The sequence below is a fragment of the Pongo pygmaeus genome, chromosome 2, assembly GCF_028885625.2.
Source record: "Pongo pygmaeus isolate AG05252 chromosome 2, NHGRI_mPonPyg2-v2.0_pri, whole genome shotgun sequence".
Classification (NCBI taxonomy): domain Eukaryota; kingdom Metazoa; phylum Chordata; class Mammalia; order Primates; family Hominidae; genus Pongo; species Pongo pygmaeus.
In genome coordinates, this window is record NC_085930.1 from 165,887,102 (window position 1) to 165,908,847 (window position 21,746).

The 21,746-nt window shown below is 36.1% G+C and overlaps 1 protein-coding gene and 2 pseudogenes across 4 annotated transcripts in view; 2 read left to right on the forward strand and 1 right to left on the reverse strand.

Annotated features, from left to right (window-relative positions):
• Positions 1-21,746, forward strand: part of LEKR1 (leucine, glutamate and lysine rich 1) — a 214,577-nt gene that overhangs the window by 140,578 nt on the left and 52,253 nt on the right. For all 4 annotated transcript variants that reach the window (XM_054483977.2, XM_054483979.2, XM_054483980.2 and 1 more), the window contains 3 exons: positions 6,877-6,958; positions 20,347-20,424; positions 20,768-20,971. In XM_054483977.2, the coding sequence (XP_054339952.1) occupies positions 6,877-6,958; positions 20,347-20,424; positions 20,768-20,971 (364 nt within the window). The remainder of the gene's footprint in view (positions 1-6,876; positions 6,959-20,346; positions 20,425-20,767; positions 20,972-21,746) is intronic.
• LOC129034201 (Krueppel-like factor 3) lies at positions 1,413-5,461 on the forward strand (annotated as a pseudogene).
• On the reverse strand, positions 15,788-16,383 carry LOC129034277 (death domain-containing protein CRADD-like; annotated as a pseudogene).

Below are 21,746 nucleotides of genomic sequence, written 5' to 3' on the forward strand. Positions count from 1 at the left end.
ATGAGAACACACGGACACAGGAAGGGGAACATCACACACAGGGGCCTGTTGTGGGGTGGGAGGAGGGTGAAGGGATAGCATTAGCAGATATACCTAATGTTAAATGACGAGTTAATGGGTGCAGCACACCAACATGGCACATGTATACACATGTAACTAACCTGCATGTTGTGCACATGTACCCTAAAACTTAAAGTATAATAAAAAAAAGTGGAAAAAATAAAACAGATTTTAGTTTAAATGAGTTATTAATTTGTTATTTGAAAGATTAATTTATCATTCACCAAGGCCAAATGAGACACTTGATTGTAATTTATATAAGGACAAATATATCTTAATGATATTTGTACACTGAATCTAAGCAGATAAAATAATATTATATTTTAATAATAAAATAATTTAAATAAACTTAATTTAAATAATTTAAACAGTTAAATAATTTAAAATAGTGAAAAATAAAATAATTTAAAATAGTGAAAAAATAAGACAGGTGTTTAAATGAGTTATTAATTTGTTATTTAAAAGATTAATTTATCATTCACCAAGGCCAAATGAGGCACTTGTTATTTATATAAGGACAAATAAATATATCTTAATGATATTTGTACACTGAATCTAACTGGTATGAAACCTAGCTACAAATAGAGTAGGTGTTTAATAAGTGTCTATTGAAATAAAATAACAAATAAGAAAGTTACGTTTTAATGCCAAGACACATACCAGATAATATCAATGAAAACTGCAGAACTATTTTTTGTTTCATGTACTGTATTTTAATCTTAGGCACTTAATTCTAAACATATTTGCTGGTACTCTTATTTCTAAAGTCTGCGAAGTTTTATTCATTCTTTCAATGATTATTTTTTAATCAACTTCCATGTCTCAAGCACTATGACTATAACAGATAAGGTTCCTGTTCTCATGAAACTTACATTCTAGTAAGTTTAAATTGAAATGATTCAATGAGTGTAAAGCACTTAGGATACAGTACCTGGTACATAGTAAGTATTCCAAATTTATTAGCTATGATGATGATGATGATGGAAGACGCCCATATATAGATGCTATTCGAAGCTATGAAACTAGATGAAATTATCTTGGGAGATAATGCAGCTAGAGAAAAGGGCTAGGGACTGAGCTCCTTGTGCTTCCCAGCATTTAGAGTGAATCTAAGATTAAGAACCTGAGAAGATAGCCAGAATGTTGCCAAGAGAGAGAAAATAACTGGGTCACATGCTGCATAATGTTTGAATTTGATAAGAACAGAGAATTAAATTTTGAAATTGCCAATATAGACCATCATTCATCACCTTGAAAAGAGCTGTTTCTGTGGAGGAGTGAAAAAGAAAGCTCAATTGGAATGGATAGAAAAGAGACTGAGGAAAAGGCAAATCATAAAAGGCGAGTCATGAATGGCCAAGAAGTATAAGGTGAGGTGCTCAGCTCCAATAGGAAGCAGAGAACTCCAAGTTAAACCAAAGACACTACTTTGTATTCTTCATATTGGCAAAAATTAGAAAAATAGCTGTTTCTAATGAATATTAGCTGCTTCTCTTGAATGTTGCAAAGCAGGAGCCTTTATTCAGTGAAGTAGGAATGTAAGCTAGCACCTCCATTTTGGGAACCATTTGGCAGTATTTATGTGTATTCCTATGATCTCATACTTAATACCTAATACTGCCCTGGAGACATACTGCAGACAAACTGTCCTATAAGTACACAACAAGATGGGTAAAAAACTGTCATTGCAGGATTATTTATGGTGACAAGGTTTCAGGTAACCTAGGTTCTATCACTATGGTACTGGATAAGTAAAATGTGGTATGTGCACATGATGAAATATTATATATCAGTCAGAGCAGAGTGAATCATATCTACGTGTAGCTACATGGATGGGTCTCAAAAAACATAATGTTGACTAAAAGGAATAAGAGTCAAAATGAGACTTGTAGTTTAACTTGATTTGTGTAATTTTTAAAACACCTTCAAAATGGATAATTTTTCACATGTAAGATGCAGGTTAGAAGGTATACATTAAATTCACAAGCATAAATGCTCTCTAGAATGGATCATTCCCAAATGAAAATGAACATCTCGGTTTCACCCATATTAAAAACAAAACAAAACTGACAACCCTCCTTGTTACCATATCCACCTCCAGCTGCAATTCAGTTTTTCTGCTCCCTATTCATGGAATCAAATGGGTTGTCTTTAATTGCTGTTTCAAACGTTATCTCCTCCCCACTACACTCCAAAAAGCTTTCTTGCCCTTTTTTGTTTGTTTTCTTTTGTACCTTGGGCACATAGAACAGAGTTGATTAGACTGTGTAGTACAAAACATGCTATCATCCTTGACCCATGCCAGCAACGCCCCCCTCTAATTAATATACCTATAAATTTTTCTAACAGAAAAATAGAATAATACAACATGTGTGTGTACCCATCATCCATAGTTAACAAGTTTTAACATATTGCCATAGTTGCACTATAGATTGTTAAAGAAGAAAAAGACAATTAACACTTCCATTGTTACTCCTCCCCATACAAAGATAGCTACTGGTGACACCAGGTCCAAGTGCAAAAACAGCATGTCCTCAAGGTGAGAAGTGATGAGATTCAGGGCAGAAGTGGAAGAGTAGCCTTCATGCCACCACCCATGATAATAGCTAACGTGTGTGTTACTCCCGGTGTGCCTGCAACTATTCCCCTTCTTTACATACATTAAGTAATTTAATTATCAGAACAGTCCTGTATGATAGTGACTATTTTACAGATAATGAAACTGGAGTTAACAGTTAACAGGAAGCAGAGCCAGGATTTGAAATTAGGCAGTCTGGCACTCTAAAGAGCTCATGCATGACACCTTTAAACTATCCTGTCACAGACAAGTGTTGAGTTCTTGTTTTTCCTTGTCTTCATTTACCTCTACAACAAAAAAGTACAGCCTTCTATTTTACATTAAAAAAAAAAATTTCCCTGATCTCTGGGTACCAGTTCATCTGCCTGCTTGTTCTTCCATTATGCTACTTTAACCTGGAATCATTTTCCTACACATAGCACTTTGAACCAGATTTTTAAATGTTTTGTGTTTTCTTTATCCAGTAAGTTTTAAGCTTGAAATAACTTTATAGGTTTTAGTTACTGTTTTCTCAAACATTCTACTAACTTAATATGCCCTCCAAGTGACTATAAAGTTTTATATCAGCCTATAAAATAGCTAATTATGAATACCTTTTATATTTATAGTTTCTAGAAACCTTTAGGGATAGCAGGATTCTCTTAAATGACTGATTATCCCAAATCTGATGCCTGTGTAATGCTATCCAGCAAACAGCTGGCTTCATATGAAGAGAGGTTAAGAACTCTTTTTGTCTTGTTCATTTAAAATCATTTACTTCTTATTTAATATCTGCAAAGAACACAGTCACATCATAGTAGAATTTGCTGTTGTAAATTTTTGATTGTTGCCATGGGTTCTGCCTTACATCTGCATGGTGTTTAAAGCCAATGCTTCCTTTATTTTTGTAGGCATTTAGGGCCTTGTGCCTCATAATCCAATGTCATGCTGAGTGACAGAAAATTAAAGTCGAATTTCTTTAACTATAGAGAAGGACTGGGCAGAACAATAATACACTTATTTAACAACTCCTTGCCTCAGAAACTGAAGGAGCTGTTTTGTGCAGGTGGTTTAATCTCTCTGCAGCTTATCCTAACGGTGTTTCTTTATTTATTAAGGACAGGAACTGGGCACTCTGCTTCTAAAAACAAAAGGACCAGACTAGTCTACCAGAACCTATAATGAACTGAATGTTTATATTTCATTCAGAACAGCAAAGCTTTGAATTAGCTGCCATTTTTACTATTATTCTAGTAATTCTCAGGTAATTGAGAATTAACTGCATAAAATTACGTATCAAGTACCAGTTCTTTGAAGTTCATTTTAAGATAAGTCTTCCTTTTAATTTATAGCTGCATTTAGAAGTAATAACATAAAATTTATCATATGGGCTCAGACCTATGCTTCATCTAGTTTAGGATCATATCCTGACAAAAGCACCAGGGGCCATTTAATAGTAAGGTGTGATTGTTCTCTCTGATGAAATCTTCTCATAGAATCAGTCACAGTAACACCATAATTTTATTAATATTTTTATTAACTATAATATATATTTAAGCTTTCTAAAACTAAAATCTAAACCACCTTTTGGAGTTAGAAATTCTACCAGTTTACTGCATATTTCATTGTTAAGTAATTCTTTTCATTTGTCTTAAGTATACCTCTTTAAGGATTCTGGGAATATGGTAACAGATTTGTAGCCACACTTACCACACTTTTATGGACAATATCATATTCTCTTGCAGCTTTTATATTTCAAGAGTTTATATTTCAAGTGTGAGAGAGATAAGAACTTCAGGATCAGGCAGACCTGAGTTTGAATTATAGGATCCAACTAGCTGAGTGACCTTTGATAAGTTAATTATTCTAATCCTTAGAGTTTTCTTGGTAGTTGTGACTATACACGAAATTATATGAAATCAATAAAACCTAACAAGTACGGGTCATCTACTCTACACCATTACCTAATAACTTTTTTCAGACCCGGGAAGGCTTATTGCACGGAATACAGATGGAGCCAGGGGACCTCACAGTAAACAAGTGGAGTTCACCCGTTTGGCTGGGAATTCTTCCTCTCTGAAGTTCCCATCCTTCAACTGGAGAGCCTCTCCAGGGCTGAGCATGCCTTCTAGCCCATGATGAAAAATACTCACTCCCTTCTCTGGGCATGCAGCCCTTTGGCGTGCCACTCTCCATGCCACCAGTGATGGCAGCTGCCTTCTCCTGGCACAGAATACAGAGCCTATGGATCCTGCCTGGTGGTGGTACGGTCTGTCCCCTTTATGTACATGAGTTACCTCCAGCAGCCTCTCATTGTTTCCTTGTTGGAGGAAATGGAAAATTCAAATAGTAGCATGCAAGTACCTGTAATTGAATCATATAAGAAGCCTATACCATAGGAAAAAAAATTGAACCTGTGATCAAACCACAGAGGACAGATTATTATCCTGAAGAAATGTCACCCCCCTTAATGAACTCAGTGCCCACCCACAAGCATTGTTGCAAGAGAATCTCCCTTAGGTCATAGTGCAGCCTGGGAAGAGAGCTTTACTGATGGAATCGGTGGATAACTCAAAGGAAGCAGAGGATACACAGATGTGATTATGACATATGCAACAGAGTGTACACTAAAAGTTTCCACTTGAAATCATACAGAAGAACACACACAGGAGATAAACCCTACAAATGTACATGGGATGGATGCATATGGAAGTTTGCTCTGTCTGATAAATAAGACATTTCTGAAAACATACTGGAGTCAAATCTTTTTAGTGCCTGGACTGTAACCACAGCTTCTGTTCTGACCATCTTGCCTTCTACAGGAAATGCCACATGCTAGTCTGAATGTCTTTGTCTCCCACCTCAAGGTGACTCCCTACTCACCTGGCTCTTTCTCTATCCTCCCACCATTATCTATCACACTTTTTACATGTACATTTTAATTTTGATTCAGCTGGTCTGATCCTCTGAATTTATATCATCCAAAACTTCCATGTGGTCAGTAGCAGATACTCTCTAATCCTCCCTCTCCTTACCATGGGTGACCTAAAAAATGAGAACTTTTTTTAGAGATGCTAAGCAAACTATTCTTAGAGATAGATATAGTTAATGTAATAAGAACAAGAAAACATGTAAACTAAGAAACAAAAATTAATGTATGTAAAAGCACTGGATAAACAAAGGTTTATACAAATGTCTGGTAAATGCTAATTAAAACATTTGTTTAGAGTGAATTTATTTTCTAATTTAAGGAACTAACTCTTTGTAAAATAAAGTTAAGAATGCAGATTTAAGGAACTAACTCTTTGTAAAATAAAGTTAAGAATGCAGATTTATATAGTTTTATGCATTTGTATGGATGCATAAAGATTTTGAAGTTTACTATTAAAATATGTCACTGAAACACCTGAACAGATGGAACATAGAAATTTTACAACTCCAGTGTTTTGAACATTTTTTTTCTGGAGAAACCAACCAGTCTATCAGTTTGTTTTCCATTATAACTTATTTTCAAAAAGCGTACCAGCAAGGGCTGTCACTGGGGCTGGGGTTCAGATCACAGTTTCCATGCACAGGACAATGGAAGGACTTAGATAATTCAAGTCATTTGTTCTTTCTGCTGTGGTTTCAGTTCTGCATTCACACACTTGTTAGACAGGGCTGCTTGAATAATCATCCTCAAATACTGCTTACATTCTCCAGTTAAAGACTCTATGGAAGCCAGTTTCCTGCTTTTATTCTCTTGGTTTTGAAAGTCACTAAAATGCCTTTTAGATGCTACCCAGAGTTAACACGTTCTTTACTATGAGCCTGGAACATGATTTGTCTGTTTTAGTTCTAGCAGGAAGACTCAGCCATGCTTCACAGTTCCAGACCACAAAAGTGAGCTCAGGCAATCAAGTGTTTTAGAAACAAGACACATGATCAGAAATTCTTATGTTTGTCAGCTACATACATTTCCTTCGAAAACATTAGTAAAATTTAGCCTATTAGCTGTTTGAAAATCAGCATGGTGGTGGGGGCAGAAAGAGGCCAACAAATTGGGCCTGTCAAAACCCATTAAGTCTGTGGGGTGTTAGGATAGGGAGGGCTGAGTAGTCAATGATAAGTTGCATATGGACATACAGGCAAAGTGGAATAAGCAGCTGCCTTATTCTTCAGGAGCTGACTAGCAACATTAAAAGAATATGGTTTACTCTATGAAAATATCTGGACACTTAAAATGTACTAATCAGATGAAATACATTGTGTCATTTCAGATTTACAATGTCTAGTAGAGGCACTTGGATTAAAACTTCAGAAGGCGGTGACAGAGATGGACAACTATAAAGAAATGCTTATGTAAGATGGAGAATATTAAACAACTTGTAAGATAACAGTGCTCTGTAGATGTGTCACGAAATGGCAAGAATTAGAAAGAAATGACAAGAATTATAAAGACCCTGGTGTGTTCTCTGTGATTCTTTTGGCAGTGATTTACTGGTGTGGGTAATAGTTTACTGCTGCTTTTCTTGCCCACTTTGCTGGCCTAGATTGTATATTGAAGAACTTGTAAATATTTTAAAATACATGGAGGATTTCTTTCTCTCAATAAGAAACTTACCTATCCATACATTAAAGCTTTCCCTGATAGTTCAAATGCAGTAACTTAATGTGAAATAGTCTTTGAACTTTTTTCTTATCTTTGTTTCTTTATTATCTCTCCACAAGAAACAATATTGAACTTGTATCTCAAAATTACTAATTTTAGCTTCAAAGAGAGAGGTGAGTAGCTTTGAAATGCTGAAGTACTTATGCTTGATATAAGTGAGAAAGAAATATTGGAAAACACATGATAAGAAAATGATGTAAAATCAAGAAAACTATTTCTTTTAAAAATTAATTTTAAGCCTGGGCAACACGGAGAAACTTTGTCTCCACAAAAAAATACAAAAATTATCCATGCGTGTTGGCACACACCTGTAGTCCCAGCTACTCGGGAGGCTGAGCTGGGAAGATCACCTAAGCCTGGAAAGTTGAGGCTACAGTGAACCATGATCATGCCACTACACTCCAGCCTGGGTGACAGAGTGAGACCCTGTCTCAAAATGAATAAATAAATAAGTAAAAATTACTTTTATTTCAGAAATTTCAAAAATTATAGCATAAACATAGTATATCTATAATTATAATACTAAAATAGTATGTATATAATCTTTGAAAAGTAAGTAGATTCTTTTACTTTATGATATATGTGGTTTTCAGTTCCTATATTTTAGAAGGATGAACCTCATAAAAACATAAATATTTAGAATGCTTAGCAACCAAATGTTTGTGTTGACCATGAACTACTCCTAAAATCAATGTGTTTAATAAAATACTGAACACAAGAAGGAACAAATTCCAAAAATACCCTATCAAATTAATGTATACTTGGATTATTTGTAACAAAATAGTTTGTTTCTGAAAAGGAAGGAAAATAAAATATTCGTACTTTATAACACTGTGGTTAATAGTACAGTAAGTATAGTAGTTCAGCTGTCTGTGTAGATGGCTGGGGTTGAAGGAATTGGTGGACGGGGGTCCTTAGAAGACCCCCTAGGCCCAGGAAGTAACTTTTTGGGAGATTTTTTTAAATCATGAAAAGAAACAAGGTGATGGTTGCTAGAAAAAAAAAATCTTTGTTGCTGTCCCTCTAATAACGCCAAGGAGGGGTTTGGCCATGTGGATGTCTCTTGTGGAGAGCAGTCTAGTCAGGTCCCAGCTACTGTGTGATGATTGCTTCTTGGAGCTCAAGAAGTGAAGAGGGCACAGTCTAGGCATAAGGAGGTGGTGTTAGCACACAACTAAGCTAAGAGGGAATTTGTGGGCATACCAAGACTTGGCATATAAAGTGGAGTCTTGGAAAGTTAGGAAAGAAGCTTAACATAGAAATGAGCATAGTGAAGAAAAGGAATAAACTTACTGGTAGTGACATGAATTGATATTTTACAGAATAAATTTGCACAGAATTCTTTGTATATTCATGTTCTGCATAATGACATTTTGGTCAGTGACAGACCATGTATACAATGATGGTCCTATAAGATTATAATACCCTATATTTACTGTACCTTTTCTATGGTCAGATATGTTTAGATATGCAAATACTTACCATTGTGTTACAATTACCTACACTATTCAATACATTAGCATTCTGTGTAGGTTTGTAGCCTAGGAACAATAGGCTATATCATATAGCCTACGTGTGTAGTAGGTTATGCCATCTTGGTTTGTGTACACTCAAGGATGTTCGCACAATGACAAAATTGCGTAATGACACATTTCTTGGAATGTATCCCTGTTGTAAAGCAATGAATGACTGTGCATGGAGCCTGCCCATTTAATATTAACACATGCTTTGTGGTATTTTTTGTTTATTATAATTTTAACATAATTTGTGCTGAGAAATGGTGAGAGTCAGGGTAGATTGGAGATGCAGGGAGAAATACACCACTAAAGTCCATCAAACTAATTATCTGTAGGAAGTTACTGTATAATTGCAGAAATGCTGATGATGTTTTATCAGTTTATAAAACTAATGTTTCCTACACATACAAGACCTTCTTAAAAATTAAAAAATGGACATGATGCCCATTTTTAGAAATGTGAATTAGGAAAGATAGAGCCACTTAAATGGTTCCAAGTGCTGGAGACCTTTCTCTATGCTGCCTGTCCCTAGCTGTTCCATCTGTACTCTATCTACTCTCCTTTACTGCTAGGATTAAGTTGAGGAGTGTGGGCATTTAAGATCAAAGCCTGGGACTGCTAAAGCCTCAGGTTGCTCAGAGGTCAGGAGGTGAGGCTAGAGTCAAATTTGTGGCTTCACCATTTTTGTAATGATAAGTTTGAAGTCAAAACAATTCATTCAAAAAATTTGACATATTAATACAATTTGTTAGTAAACTCAAGATTTCCTGTGCACACTCAAATGTCTTTGGACTTCCAGAAGTTGGAATGTGCTAAGAAATCAGGTTTCTTCTTTTAATCCTCTTCTTTCTTTCCTTTTCTTCTTTCCTTTTCTTCTTTTAATCCTCATTCTTTGTGGGGGCTGGGAATAGGAATGTTTGTCACCTATAAGTTAATTCTTTGTGTTGTTTAAAGATTTTTAAATATTTGGATATAAGTTTTGTGAATTTTGACAATAAGAGGAAGAAGCAATTTATAAATGGGTGAGCTTGGGGTTCTTTTTCCAAGATTTTTTTCCCCAAGATTTTTAAGAAAATATTTTCCAAGGTTTAAAAGAACATTGTTATGTATTTAAAAATAGAGATTTTATCAGAATGCTTTGGGATACAAGTAAAAGAGGTAGGATAATGTCAGTTTTAGTTAATAAGAGTCTCAGCAATATCCGCAAGGATCTTGATGTTCTTTCTGTCTCCATCCTGCTGCCCTCAGCACTGGCTTCAACCCAAAGCTAAGTCAGGTCCCTATAATCGCAAGATGGCTGCAGTTCCTCCACCCTAGAGGCCTCATTTGGATATGGTGCCTGCAGGCAGGAAGGGACTGGTTTTCTAGTGTCTTTTTAGAAGTGAGAAAGAAGAATTATCAGATGCCACCAAACAGCATTCTCCTTATATTTCCTTGTCTAGAACCCTTTACATATCCTCTCCTAAGTGAACCACTGGCAAGGGGAACAGGGCTGCTACAATTACCTTAGACCAAGCAAGACTTATCCTTAGAACAAATAATAATTGGGACTCTGATGGCCAGGAAATAAGCTGTAGTGAATGTTCAGAAGGTAACCAGTAGTGTTTGCTAAAGAGGTAGAGCATTAATGATGTTCTGAGAGCTTGATGAAATTTTCTACAAATTTTATTTTTAAGTACTATAATATCTAGATTAATTAAGGGAAGACCTCCCTGAAATAATGAAAAATATGAAGACTATAAAATCTAGTTCTATTGCTTTTAAACATATATGGATATAAAATATACTTTCATTACTTTCATATATATATGAATATATATGTGTGTGTGTGGATGGATAGATAGATAGAGAGATCAATAGATAGATAGATGGAAGAGCTAGAGACAGGTAGCATAGAGAAAGGTCTCCAGCACCTGAAGCCATTTAAGTGGCTCTATCTTTCCTAATTCACATTTCTAAAAATGGGCATTATGCCCATTTTTTAATTTTTAAGAAGATCTTGTATGTATAGGAAACATCAGTTTTATAAACTGATAAAACATCATCAGCATTTCTGCAATTATACAGTAACTTCCAGGATAAAGATAGATAAATAAGCCTTAAAAGAAAGACTGTCATTTATGGTGAGAAATTTCTAGGAATTCCTGAAAGGTAATACATAGAAAGGATAGTAGAAAGGGTCAACTCTAGTGAGGAATAACCCAGGCGAAGAGCAATTGAGTGGTGATGCTGTGGGCATGGGATAGACAGGACCTTCCTCGGAATTAATTAAAACACAGAGAAGGGAGTGAGACACGGTGAATCATTGAAATAGTGGTTGTCACACTCCAATATACATAAGAATCATGGGTAGCTTGCTAAAATTCTATATTAGAGTGTGGCCTCTCCCACAGACTCAGCCTCAGGACCAGATTTCTGGGTTCCTTTTCCACAGATAATCTGGTTCTATATTTATGTCTGGGATGGCTCCAAGCAATCACATTTTTAATGCACTCCCCACATGATACTGATTCAGGTGGTCCAGTGAAACCCACTCTGAGGAATTGCATATGGACCATTTAAGCCAGCTGGCCCCTCATCAATACCCTACAATCAATCATCCCTGTGTGAAGCAGCATTTGCAGAAGCATCTATACTCAGACTAACACAATGAGTATGTGGACTAGAGTCAAACAGCCTGGCAGCTACTGAATCCCAGGAGAGCCCAGGGTACCCACAGCCCAAGACAAACCTCCAGTGCCCCCACCAGGTAGCATAACCTGCCCCTTCATCACACCTCTAAAAACAATCTAGGGCAGAAATAAACAGCAAAGCAGACAAGCAAACAGAGGATCCTAAGTCTGAGGATTCAGCACAACCAAAGATTACTAGGTGTGTGAAGAAACACCTCCCCCCAAGTCCCCCCAAAAAGTGGCTATGAATTCACACAGAAAATCCTTAACACCCTAGAAAATTGTTAAATAGCAAACAGATGACATTAGAATAAGTATAATTGATATCTCCCAAAGTATGTCCAGGATTGTAACCATAAAAGAACAGACGGTTATGGCAGGCTATTAGGAATTAGGGAGATTAGAAATATCAGAAAAACGATCCCATTCATGCTAAAAATGAATACAAATGCACATACACATGCATATGGATTTAAATACATTGAATAAATGATAGGATTACAACAGTTACCTCTATAAATGAAAGTGTGGGCTGTGTGGAAATTCTTATCTCACTCTATTATATATTGCTTGAATGCTTTACACTTTGGATATATTTATTTTCATGTATGTGATAAGAACAAAATTTACTTAAAATGATTTATAATCTGTCACTAAGTATATGTCTAAGTGGTTATGTAAAATATGTTTTCTGGCGGGCGCGGTGCCTCATGCCTGTAATCTCAACACTTTGGGAGGCTGAGGCAGGTGATCACCTGAGGTCAGGAGTTCGAGACCAGCCTGACCAATATGGTGAAACCTCGCCTTTACTAAAAATACAAAAATTAGCCAGGCATGGTGGCAGGCGCCTGTGGTCCCAGCTACTCGGGAGGCTGAGACAGGAGAATTGCTTGAACCCGGGAGACAGAGGTTGCAGTGAGCCAAGATCGCGACACCGCACTCCAGCCTGGGTGACAGAGCGAGGCTTGGTCTCAAAAAAATTTAAAAAAAAAATGTTTTCTAATTTAGGAACCTCTGTAATGTACCTACACTTTAATTCCTTTTTTTTGTCTAACACAGGACTTACATTTTAATTTCATTAACAGTCACCTGCTGCTCATTTAACTGATAATTTGAACAATAGTAAACTTTCGACCATCACAAAGTACTAATTTTTAAAGCTCTTACTTGGCCTTTCAACAGCATCTGACAGTTGACCAATCTGTTCTTGGGACAGTCTCTATTATTGAGATATAAATATCAGCATTCTCCTGATTTTCCTCTCACTTTCCTGTTCACTCATGAAAATTTTTTCCTGGCAAGCAGAAGGTGGCCTGGTGGCATTCCAGTGTCAGTGTATAGATCCATTTTTCACATGGTCCTAACTTGAACAGGCTATGTTTATTTCATTTATTTATTCAATACAAAATGTTTACTGAGAGCCAGGACTATTGTGTGCAGGCACTAGATATTGGAGTAACAAGATTGGCACATTTCCCTAGAGTTACTTTTCAGACAATGCTAAGTGCCGCAAAAATATAAAATAGGCATAATAGAATGTGAGTAGTGGAGAAGGGTGGTATACTTTTGACAGAGTGGTCAGAATGGCATCCCTGAGTAGATGATCTTTAAGTTAAGATATGAATAACAGAAAGGAGCTAGCCATGATTACATCTGGGAGGAAGGAGATCAAGACAAGACCCTACGTTTCTTGGAAATCAGTTTTACAAGTTCAAAAAACATGAAGGCCAGTTGTGGTGACAGAAGAATAGCTCCCCAAAGAGTTTCATGTCCTAATCCCTGGAATCTGTATGTTCCCTTACATGGCAAAAGGGACTTTGAAAATGCAATTAAGAATTTTGAGGCCAGGCGTAGTGGCTCATACCTGTAATCCCAGCATTTTGGGAGACTGAGGCAGGTGGATCCCTTTAGGCCAGGAGTATGACTTGGCCACCATGGTAAAACCCTGTCTCTATTAAAAAATACAAAAATTAGCTGAGTGTGATGGCACACACCTGTAATTCCAGCTACTCAGGAGGCTGAGGCACAAGAATCCCTTGAAACCTGGAGGCAGGGAGGCAGAGGCAGTAGTGAGGCAAGATCGCACCACTGCACTCCAGCCTGGGCAGCAAAGCGAGACTCTGTGTCAAAAAAAAAAAAAAAAAAGAATTTTGAAATGGGGAAATTATCCTGGATTATGTGGGCAGGCCTAATGTAATCACGAGGATCCTTATAAGAGGAAGCAAGAGGGTCAAAGTCACAAAAGCAGATGTGAGGATGAAAACAGAGGTTGCAGTGATGTGATTTGATGATGGAGGAAGGGGCCACAAGACAAGAAATACAGGTGGGCTCTAGAAGCTAGAACAGGTAAGGAAATGAATTCTCCCCTGGAGCCTTCAGAAGGAACATGACCTGGTGACACCTTGATTTTAGGACTTCTGACCTCCAGAACTGTGAAATAATAAATTTGTATTGCTTTAAAACACTAAGCTTGTGGTCATTTGTTACAGCAGCAATAAGAAATTAAATTGACCAGTGTTTCCTGAAGAGTCTCTGAGGAGTTTGGATTTATAAGGAGAGCAATGGGAAGCCTGGGGAGAATTCTAAGAGAGTAATCTAATCTGTTTTTTAAAAGGTCATTCTGGTTGCTCCTTCAAGAATGGACTGGAGTAGGAGTAAAAGCAATATCAGGGAGTCTGGGTGGAAGGCTGTGCATTCATGCAAATGAGAAGTAATTATGGTTTAGCCTAAGACTGTAGCATGGAGATGGAGAGAAATATATGTCAGAGGTCAATCTGATTTACTGATAGAGAAAATGTGACTGGGGAGCAAGAAGACTGGAAGTGAAAGGAAAGAATAAAGACGGGCTTGAGCCTTTTTGCATCAGGGTAGACAGTTGAGAGGCAGCAAAGTGCAGTGACTGAGAGCTCAGACTCCAGATCCAGACTGCTGGGGTTCAAATCCCAGCACTACAACTTAGTAGTTACGTCAGCTTGGGCAAGTTTCTTTTCTCTTTCTCTTTGGTCTCAGTTCCCTAAACCATAAAATGGGAATAAGGGCTTCTTTGAGGAGTGCACAAGATACATACTGTGTTACCTATTACTATCATCATTGTGTTTGTTCCATTTATTGAAATGGGAAATTCTGTGAAAGAAACAGATAAAGGAGTGGAGGAATCAAAAACAATGCTTTTGATTTGTTAGAGTTGAGATGCCTTTGAGACTGCACAGTGGAAATATCAAGGAGTTAGTTTAAGAATGGCTGTTTCATATAAGCAAATGGAGTGGCGTATAGCATCACCTTTCAAAGTGGGGGGAAATAGCTAGCTATTGTATTGTATTGTATTGTATTGTATTGTATTGTATTGGCAGGAGCAGCAGGGATCTTTCTGAAGGTTTACTCATAGCAATTGAAGAGAAAGGATTACCACTATTTGCTAAGAGCAAAAGAAGGAATGCAATGCTTAAAGAGATGTAGGCATTCTTTCTATTCCATCCGATTTATCCATCCTAATGAAGGTGAAGATAACAATTGGGTAATGAAGGAAGGAAGGAACCATGCTGAGGGGACTTCCTAGGACGATAGGTGGCTTTAAAAAAATGCAGCCCAAATTTATTATCTACATAGTAAAATAACCACTAAAAGGAGTTCTTCTGTCCCTGCTTCTAGATTTGGGAAAGTGTACATAACAGTCTGAACATACAGTGAAAGTTGTGGTTGGGCTGCTGAATCTCAAAGGCATTGGTAAAAGAAACATTTTTATTTCAAAGCAAATGTGTAAAACTTGGAAAATACAAGGATATACAAAAAAGTCATGGTTATATTTTGATATATTTTTCTAGTCCATTTTCCTTTTTTAAGTAATTTACATTTTATTTTCTTATCATTATGAATAGTAAAGTCCACAGTTCAATTCCCAGGCAATATAAAAGTGAATGTTTTACATATAAGACACCTGCATGTAATGTGATAACATGGGACTTTGGGGTTTTTTGTTTTTTGAGGTTTTTTGAGCCACTGTGATTTACTAAACTATTTTAATTAGTCTAGTAAATCATCTATTTTAATTAGTCTAGTAGGCCATCACACAATTTAAAACCGTGCAATCATAACAAGGCAATCTTCAAGCAATTAAAAACAACAAATCGTTGAACCAACCTGGGAGATTACTGAGTAATCTGGCCTTTCAAGTAATGTCAAGTGGAAACCCTGTTTTCTCTTTCCATCTGAGGATCATTAAAAAGAAAAAACAAACCTAAACTAAACCAAAAACCACCTGTTCTGACTGAAAGTCAGGATTCAGTCCATGTGACTTAGAGACATACTCTTCAGCTGGTTGGCAGAGGCACTTTCACTCCAATATATGCAGGAGCACCAAGAGGTCTACCTCCATGCCTGCAGCCCATTGTGCAAGCTCTGGAAAGTTACCTGCTTCTCAAAGCGCTGCCGCCAACAGACAAAGGCCTCCACCACCTGCAAGTGCACATTGTGGAGATGGTTGGCCTTACAGCGGTAGACATCTGTCTGAAACAGTACCAAAGACAGCACCATGGACTTCCACTTAGGGCCCAGCCTCTGGGTCAGCTGATTAATCTGCCAGTTTGATGGGGAGCTGATGATATGCGAGGGGATCCCAGTCATCTTGTCACCTGCAGGCAGCTCAGTCATGGCTTTTTCCCTTGCTTTCTCCAGCTTCTCCCTTACCTACGAAAATTCCTGTAGCGAATCTAGGAAAGTATCAAATGCTTTAGGACCCCTGGAAAGTAGGCTATGCAGCAGCAGCATTGTTTTCTTGAGGCGTGTGGCTTGATCTTTAATTTCTTGGACATGATTTTCTGTCAAGATTCCTTCCTGGTAAAGGTACTGAAGAACCAGTCCCTCCACCAATACCTCTGCACCCAGCTGCAGGCAAAGTAAGCAAAGCATTTGTTTGTCTCTGGCCTCCATTTCTCAGTCTACAACGATGTATCTTTGATGTATCTTTGAGGGGGAGGGAACTCTAGTCCATTTTTCTAAGTAGTATGCATTTTTAACATAATTGGGAATATGCATTATGCACTGTTTTGGGTTGTTTTTGTTTTTGTTTTTTTGAGATGGAGTCTCACTGTCGCCCAGGCTGGAGTGCAATGGCGTGATCTCGGCTCACTGCAACCTCCGCCTCCCGGGTTGACTCGATTCTCCTGCCTCAGCCTCCTGAGTAGCTGAGATTACAGGTGCACACCACCACACCCGGCAAATTTTTTGTATTTTTAGTAGAGACAGGGTTTCACTTATGTTGGCCATGTTTGTCTTGAACTCTGACCTCACGATCCACCCGCCTCGGCTCCCAAAGTGCTGAGATTACAGGTGTGAGCCACCGTGCCCGGCCACTTTATCTACTGTTTTGCAAACTTTTTGCTTAGTGATATATCCTGGACATTTTTCCATGTCATTACTTTATACATTTATGGAAAATGATTAGATGGCTAAATAATATTCCAATCTATGGATGAACCATAACTTATTAACATCTTGTTTTTAGAATGTCCAAGTTTTTTATTTGTATAAGTAAGGCACTTGGAAAATTCATGTAGCTAAATCTATTCACACACAGTTATTTCTTTAGTGTAATTTTTGCTAGAATCAAACTTGAATATTTTTAAGACTTTTAATGCATAATAACTCGCTGTCCTCCAGTAAGCCTATACAGATATGTAATCTCAACAGTGTTTATAAATACTCATTTCTCTGCTTCCTGGACAATACTGGGTATTATAACTTTTAAAATTGATAAAATTTGTACCCCTGCATTTCAAGCTCCTTGTATTCTTTTCTTTGTGACTCACCTGAGCCTTTGCCCATTTTTCTAACTGTATGTTAATATTTTTCTATTTCTTCTTTTCTAATGTTTTATTTGGAAATAACTTCAAACTTACAAAAAGTTGTAAAAATAATAATAGTTCAAAGAGCACCCAGATAGTCTTTACCCATTTTCATCTAGTGTTAACATTTTAACTCATTTGCTTTCTCTCTCTCTCTCCCTCTTTACTCTCCTTCTCTTCCTCCCTCTCCCTCTCTCTCTGCACACACACAGACAGAAAGACACACACACACACACACACAAATTTTTTCCCTGAACCATTTTGAGGATAAGTTACGTGCAACATAGCCCTTTACCTCTAGATACTTCAGCCAGCCTAATCAGTGTCATAAATTTACATACAATACTTTAATCTACCATCCATATTTCAGTTTTGTCAGTTGACCTAATGATATCTTTTATAACATTTTCTCTTCTAGTACAGGATCCAATCTGGAGTTCGTCTATTCGGATATCTCTTTAGCCTCCTTTAATCTAGAATGTTTCCACATTTTGTCTTTGTCTTTTAATGACACTGAATTTTTTAAGAATGCAGAACCCCTCACACTTTTTAAAAATAAAAAATTCTTTATTTTGTATTGGTCTGATGATTCCTCTCTATTAGATTAAAGATATGTATTCTTAGCCAGAAAACCACGTAGTGGGTGATGTGTCCTCAGGGCATCACATCTGGAGGCACATGATAACAATTTGACCCCAACTGGTGATGTTAATTTTGATCACCTGATCAAGATGTTGCTCAATTTTTCTGCATAATTACTGGGGAGTTTGTTCTCTTTCAATTAATAAGAAGTCTAGAAGAGATACTTTAAATGCATGTAAATATACTGCTTTTCACCAAAATTTATCCTTAGATATAGCTTCCATTAGTGATTTTTGCCCGATCTCAGTTTTACTATAGTGATTGCTAAATGATGACTTTTTAAAATTCCAGATCGTCCTCCCCATTTATTAGTTAGGCCTTAGCATTCTACTGTAAGCAAGATCCTACCTTCATCTATTTATTTATTGTACAGACTCATCAATTCCTTTCTTTTAATGGCTTATAATTTATTACTGTACTGAATTATTTTGGTGCTCAGATTGTTCTAGGCTTAGTAACTAGAAGCCCCTTCAAACTGGCTCTTCTGACATTAGAATATTATCTCATCATCTTTTGTAAACACTTTCTTACTTTCTGGCATCACAAGATATTTCAGATATACTTACTTTGCCCCAGCCTTGAAATCAGTTATTTCTATGAGTAGTCCTGGTTCCTCTAATAGGGAATGGTGATAGAAGCCCAGATCTGGGTTCTGAATCTGCTCATGTGCTACTTGATTGTAGTGATGGCTTTGTGGGAATATAAGTATGTCAAACATATCAAATTATACACTTTAAATATGTACAGTGTGTTATATGTCAATACAATACCTTAATAGAGACATTTTTACAAAAATAGGGTAGTGGCAGGGAACCTTTATAATGGCTTTAAAATAAAAGCAAAATTAAAATATAGTGTTGAGAGATAAAACTTAGATAATAAAGCCCTAAGGAAAATCAGTGATTACAATGTTATTCATGAGAATGGTTACTTTTAGGGAGCGGGGATTTGGCTATGATTGGAACCAGGGACAAAAAGGACTTCTAGAGTAGCTGGTAAGGTTTTATTTTTTAACCTGGATGGTAATCACCAGAGTATTCTTCTTATAATAATTCATTATATTATATAATTTTTTATGCACTTTTCTGTACTTATAATTTTGTTATATTTTATAATAAAAAGATTTAAAAATCAATGAATATTGTGTATGTTCATGATGATTTTTACATTATTACTTACTAGAAATTAAAGTCATTTTGCAAGGAGGGCATTGATAATCTTACATATTTCATTGTGTAATTTACAAGCTATTTTGAGATATTTTCAGATTATGACTTAACTAGTTAATGAGTAGTCTGAATACATTTAAATTGGATATTAAATTTTTAATATATTAACCTTTTGAATATTGTTACAAAACCCAATCATATAAGATCAAGGCAAAGGTTTCTTTCAGTTTTAGATCTTTCATTTGGTTCTTTTTAATGGTTTTTATTGCCCTGCTGAGATTTCTCATCTTTTTATTAATTAGAATAGATTTTCCTTTATGTCTTTGAGCAGAGTTAATAATTGCTTCTTCAAAAATCTTTGTCTGCTCATTTCAATATCTGGGTCATCTCAGAGTCAGTTCCTATTAACTGTCTTTCTCTTTAGAATGAGTCACACTTTTCTGAATACTTTTTTACTATGTTCTGGACATTGTGAACATTATGTTATAGAGAGTCTGGATTCTGCTATATTTCTCCAAAAAATATTGTTGTTGTTGTTGTTGATAGTGGTGAAGTGATGTTGCTTCACCTCAAATGGCAATCTCTGTCCATTTGAGATTGGATAACAGCTCAATCTCAGTTCAGTTCTTTTTCTTTAACTAGGCTGCTTGGAATCTGCTTAATACACGTGTAGTTCAGGGGCAGAACTTATATGGAGTATTTGGGACTCTCTTTCTCTGGCTCTCCCCTCTTCAGCATTCTTTCTTTACTTTCCAACAGCTGTGGTTGCCCCAAATACCATGGCCTCTGGTTCTATGGGCCAGAAAGACTGAAGATTTCTATAAGAGTTTTAGTTCCCCTGCAGGGTGCTGACTTGGGGCTGCCCTCAGGCTTAAAATTATTTTTAATAGCCCAACCCCATGCTGTCACCTCATTCTAAGTATCAACTTTCCTCCAGAATCTCCCTGCTTTTAGTCACTTTCCAATACCTTCACATAGGTATTTTGGGTTTTGGTTTTGTTTATTTGTTTTTTGTTTTTTAGTGTTGTGCAGAGTTTATACTTTTTATTTACATGCAAATCAGTCTGACAGAAGCTTTGTTGGCCAGTATAGAAGTAAACTGAATGTTTATTTCTTTAAACAAATAATAATATGAAGATGTTAAGAAATTTCTTCTGTTGATGAGTAAAATAATGCTACAGAAAAACACATACTTTATTTTGAAATAATATATTTTAACTTCTTTTGTATTATTTTAGGAATAAATCTAATGAAGCTGATGACTATCAAAGAGAACTTAAAAAACTGAAGTTTGAATCCAGTATTTCTGAGTCACAGTATGCATTACCAATTTTTAAGTTTATATTTTTAATAATTGAATTTGAAACTGTATTTAAGTAACGTTTTATTTAAAAGGCACTTATCATTTTTTATTTTCTTATTGTTTACATATAAAATACCTAATTCAAGCTTATATTGTCTTGCAGTTGGTTATTGCTGTTGCCACTGCCTAGGTGGGAGAATTTTAACATTACAGAACCATTCTTTTTTTAAAATTTTTAATTTTTTAAAGTTACAGTTATAATCTATAATTTCAAATGAGCTCTTGTTACATCTTTGGTAAATATAAAATGTAGTATATAATGTATGTTGGTGGGTGTTTTTCCTATTTCTTTTTAGGCATACTATGCTGCTTAAGGAAAAAGAAGACTCTTTAATGACTTGTCAACAGATATATAAAGCATTACAGGAAGATCTGACTGCGAAAGAAAAGCAAGAAGAAGACATAAAGAGAAGAATTAACCTTGCAGAAAATGAACTGGAGATAACCAAAACTCTTCTGAATCAGACAAGGGAAGAGGTTTTAACACTGAAAAATGAAAGGTGCAGTAAACAATAATTTCTTACAAAAACATTTTATGTTTAAGTTAGTATTCCATATATATTTGAAACATCAGTGTCTGACATATTATAACAATAGTGAAATCACAGGACTAAAGATATATTTCTCCTACAAGGTCATTGCATCCCACCACCTCATTTTACAAGTGATTAGACTGAAGCTCAAGTTGGTTACATGACTTGGTAAAGTTGCAGTTGGTGAAAGTAGGAATGAAGCCCAAGTTGCATTTGGTGTCAAATTCTTATTGAAAAAAAAAAAAAAATCAGACCACGTGTGATACTTGTACTACTAAATTTCACCTGGGTCAGTGATTGGTAGATTCTATCATTTTTCCAACAGAAAACATCTTTTTATATCACTTTTTCCTTTTATTGGCTCCTACTTTTCTTCTCTCCTCCTTGTCTGTCAGCACATCTTGTTGGAGGATATGGCACAAACAAAGATACCTCCTTAGGTGGTATCGAGGATACTAAGAAGTACATTGGTCCAGGCTTCCAAGATGCTTTTGTTTAGTTAATTTGTCTTTAACCTTATCTGTAATTAATATTTCAACCTTGCTTTCTTTCTTTTTGTTTTCATTTGCCTGCTATGTCTTTGCTCATTCTTTCTGAATCCTTTTGTTTTAAATGCATATCTGATATATAGCACAAATCTTAGGGTTTTTTTTTTGTTTCTTTCATTGATTTAAAAATCTGGGCTTCTTTAAGAGATTATTTCATTTACATTTACTGATATAATTATTATATTAACTAAAAA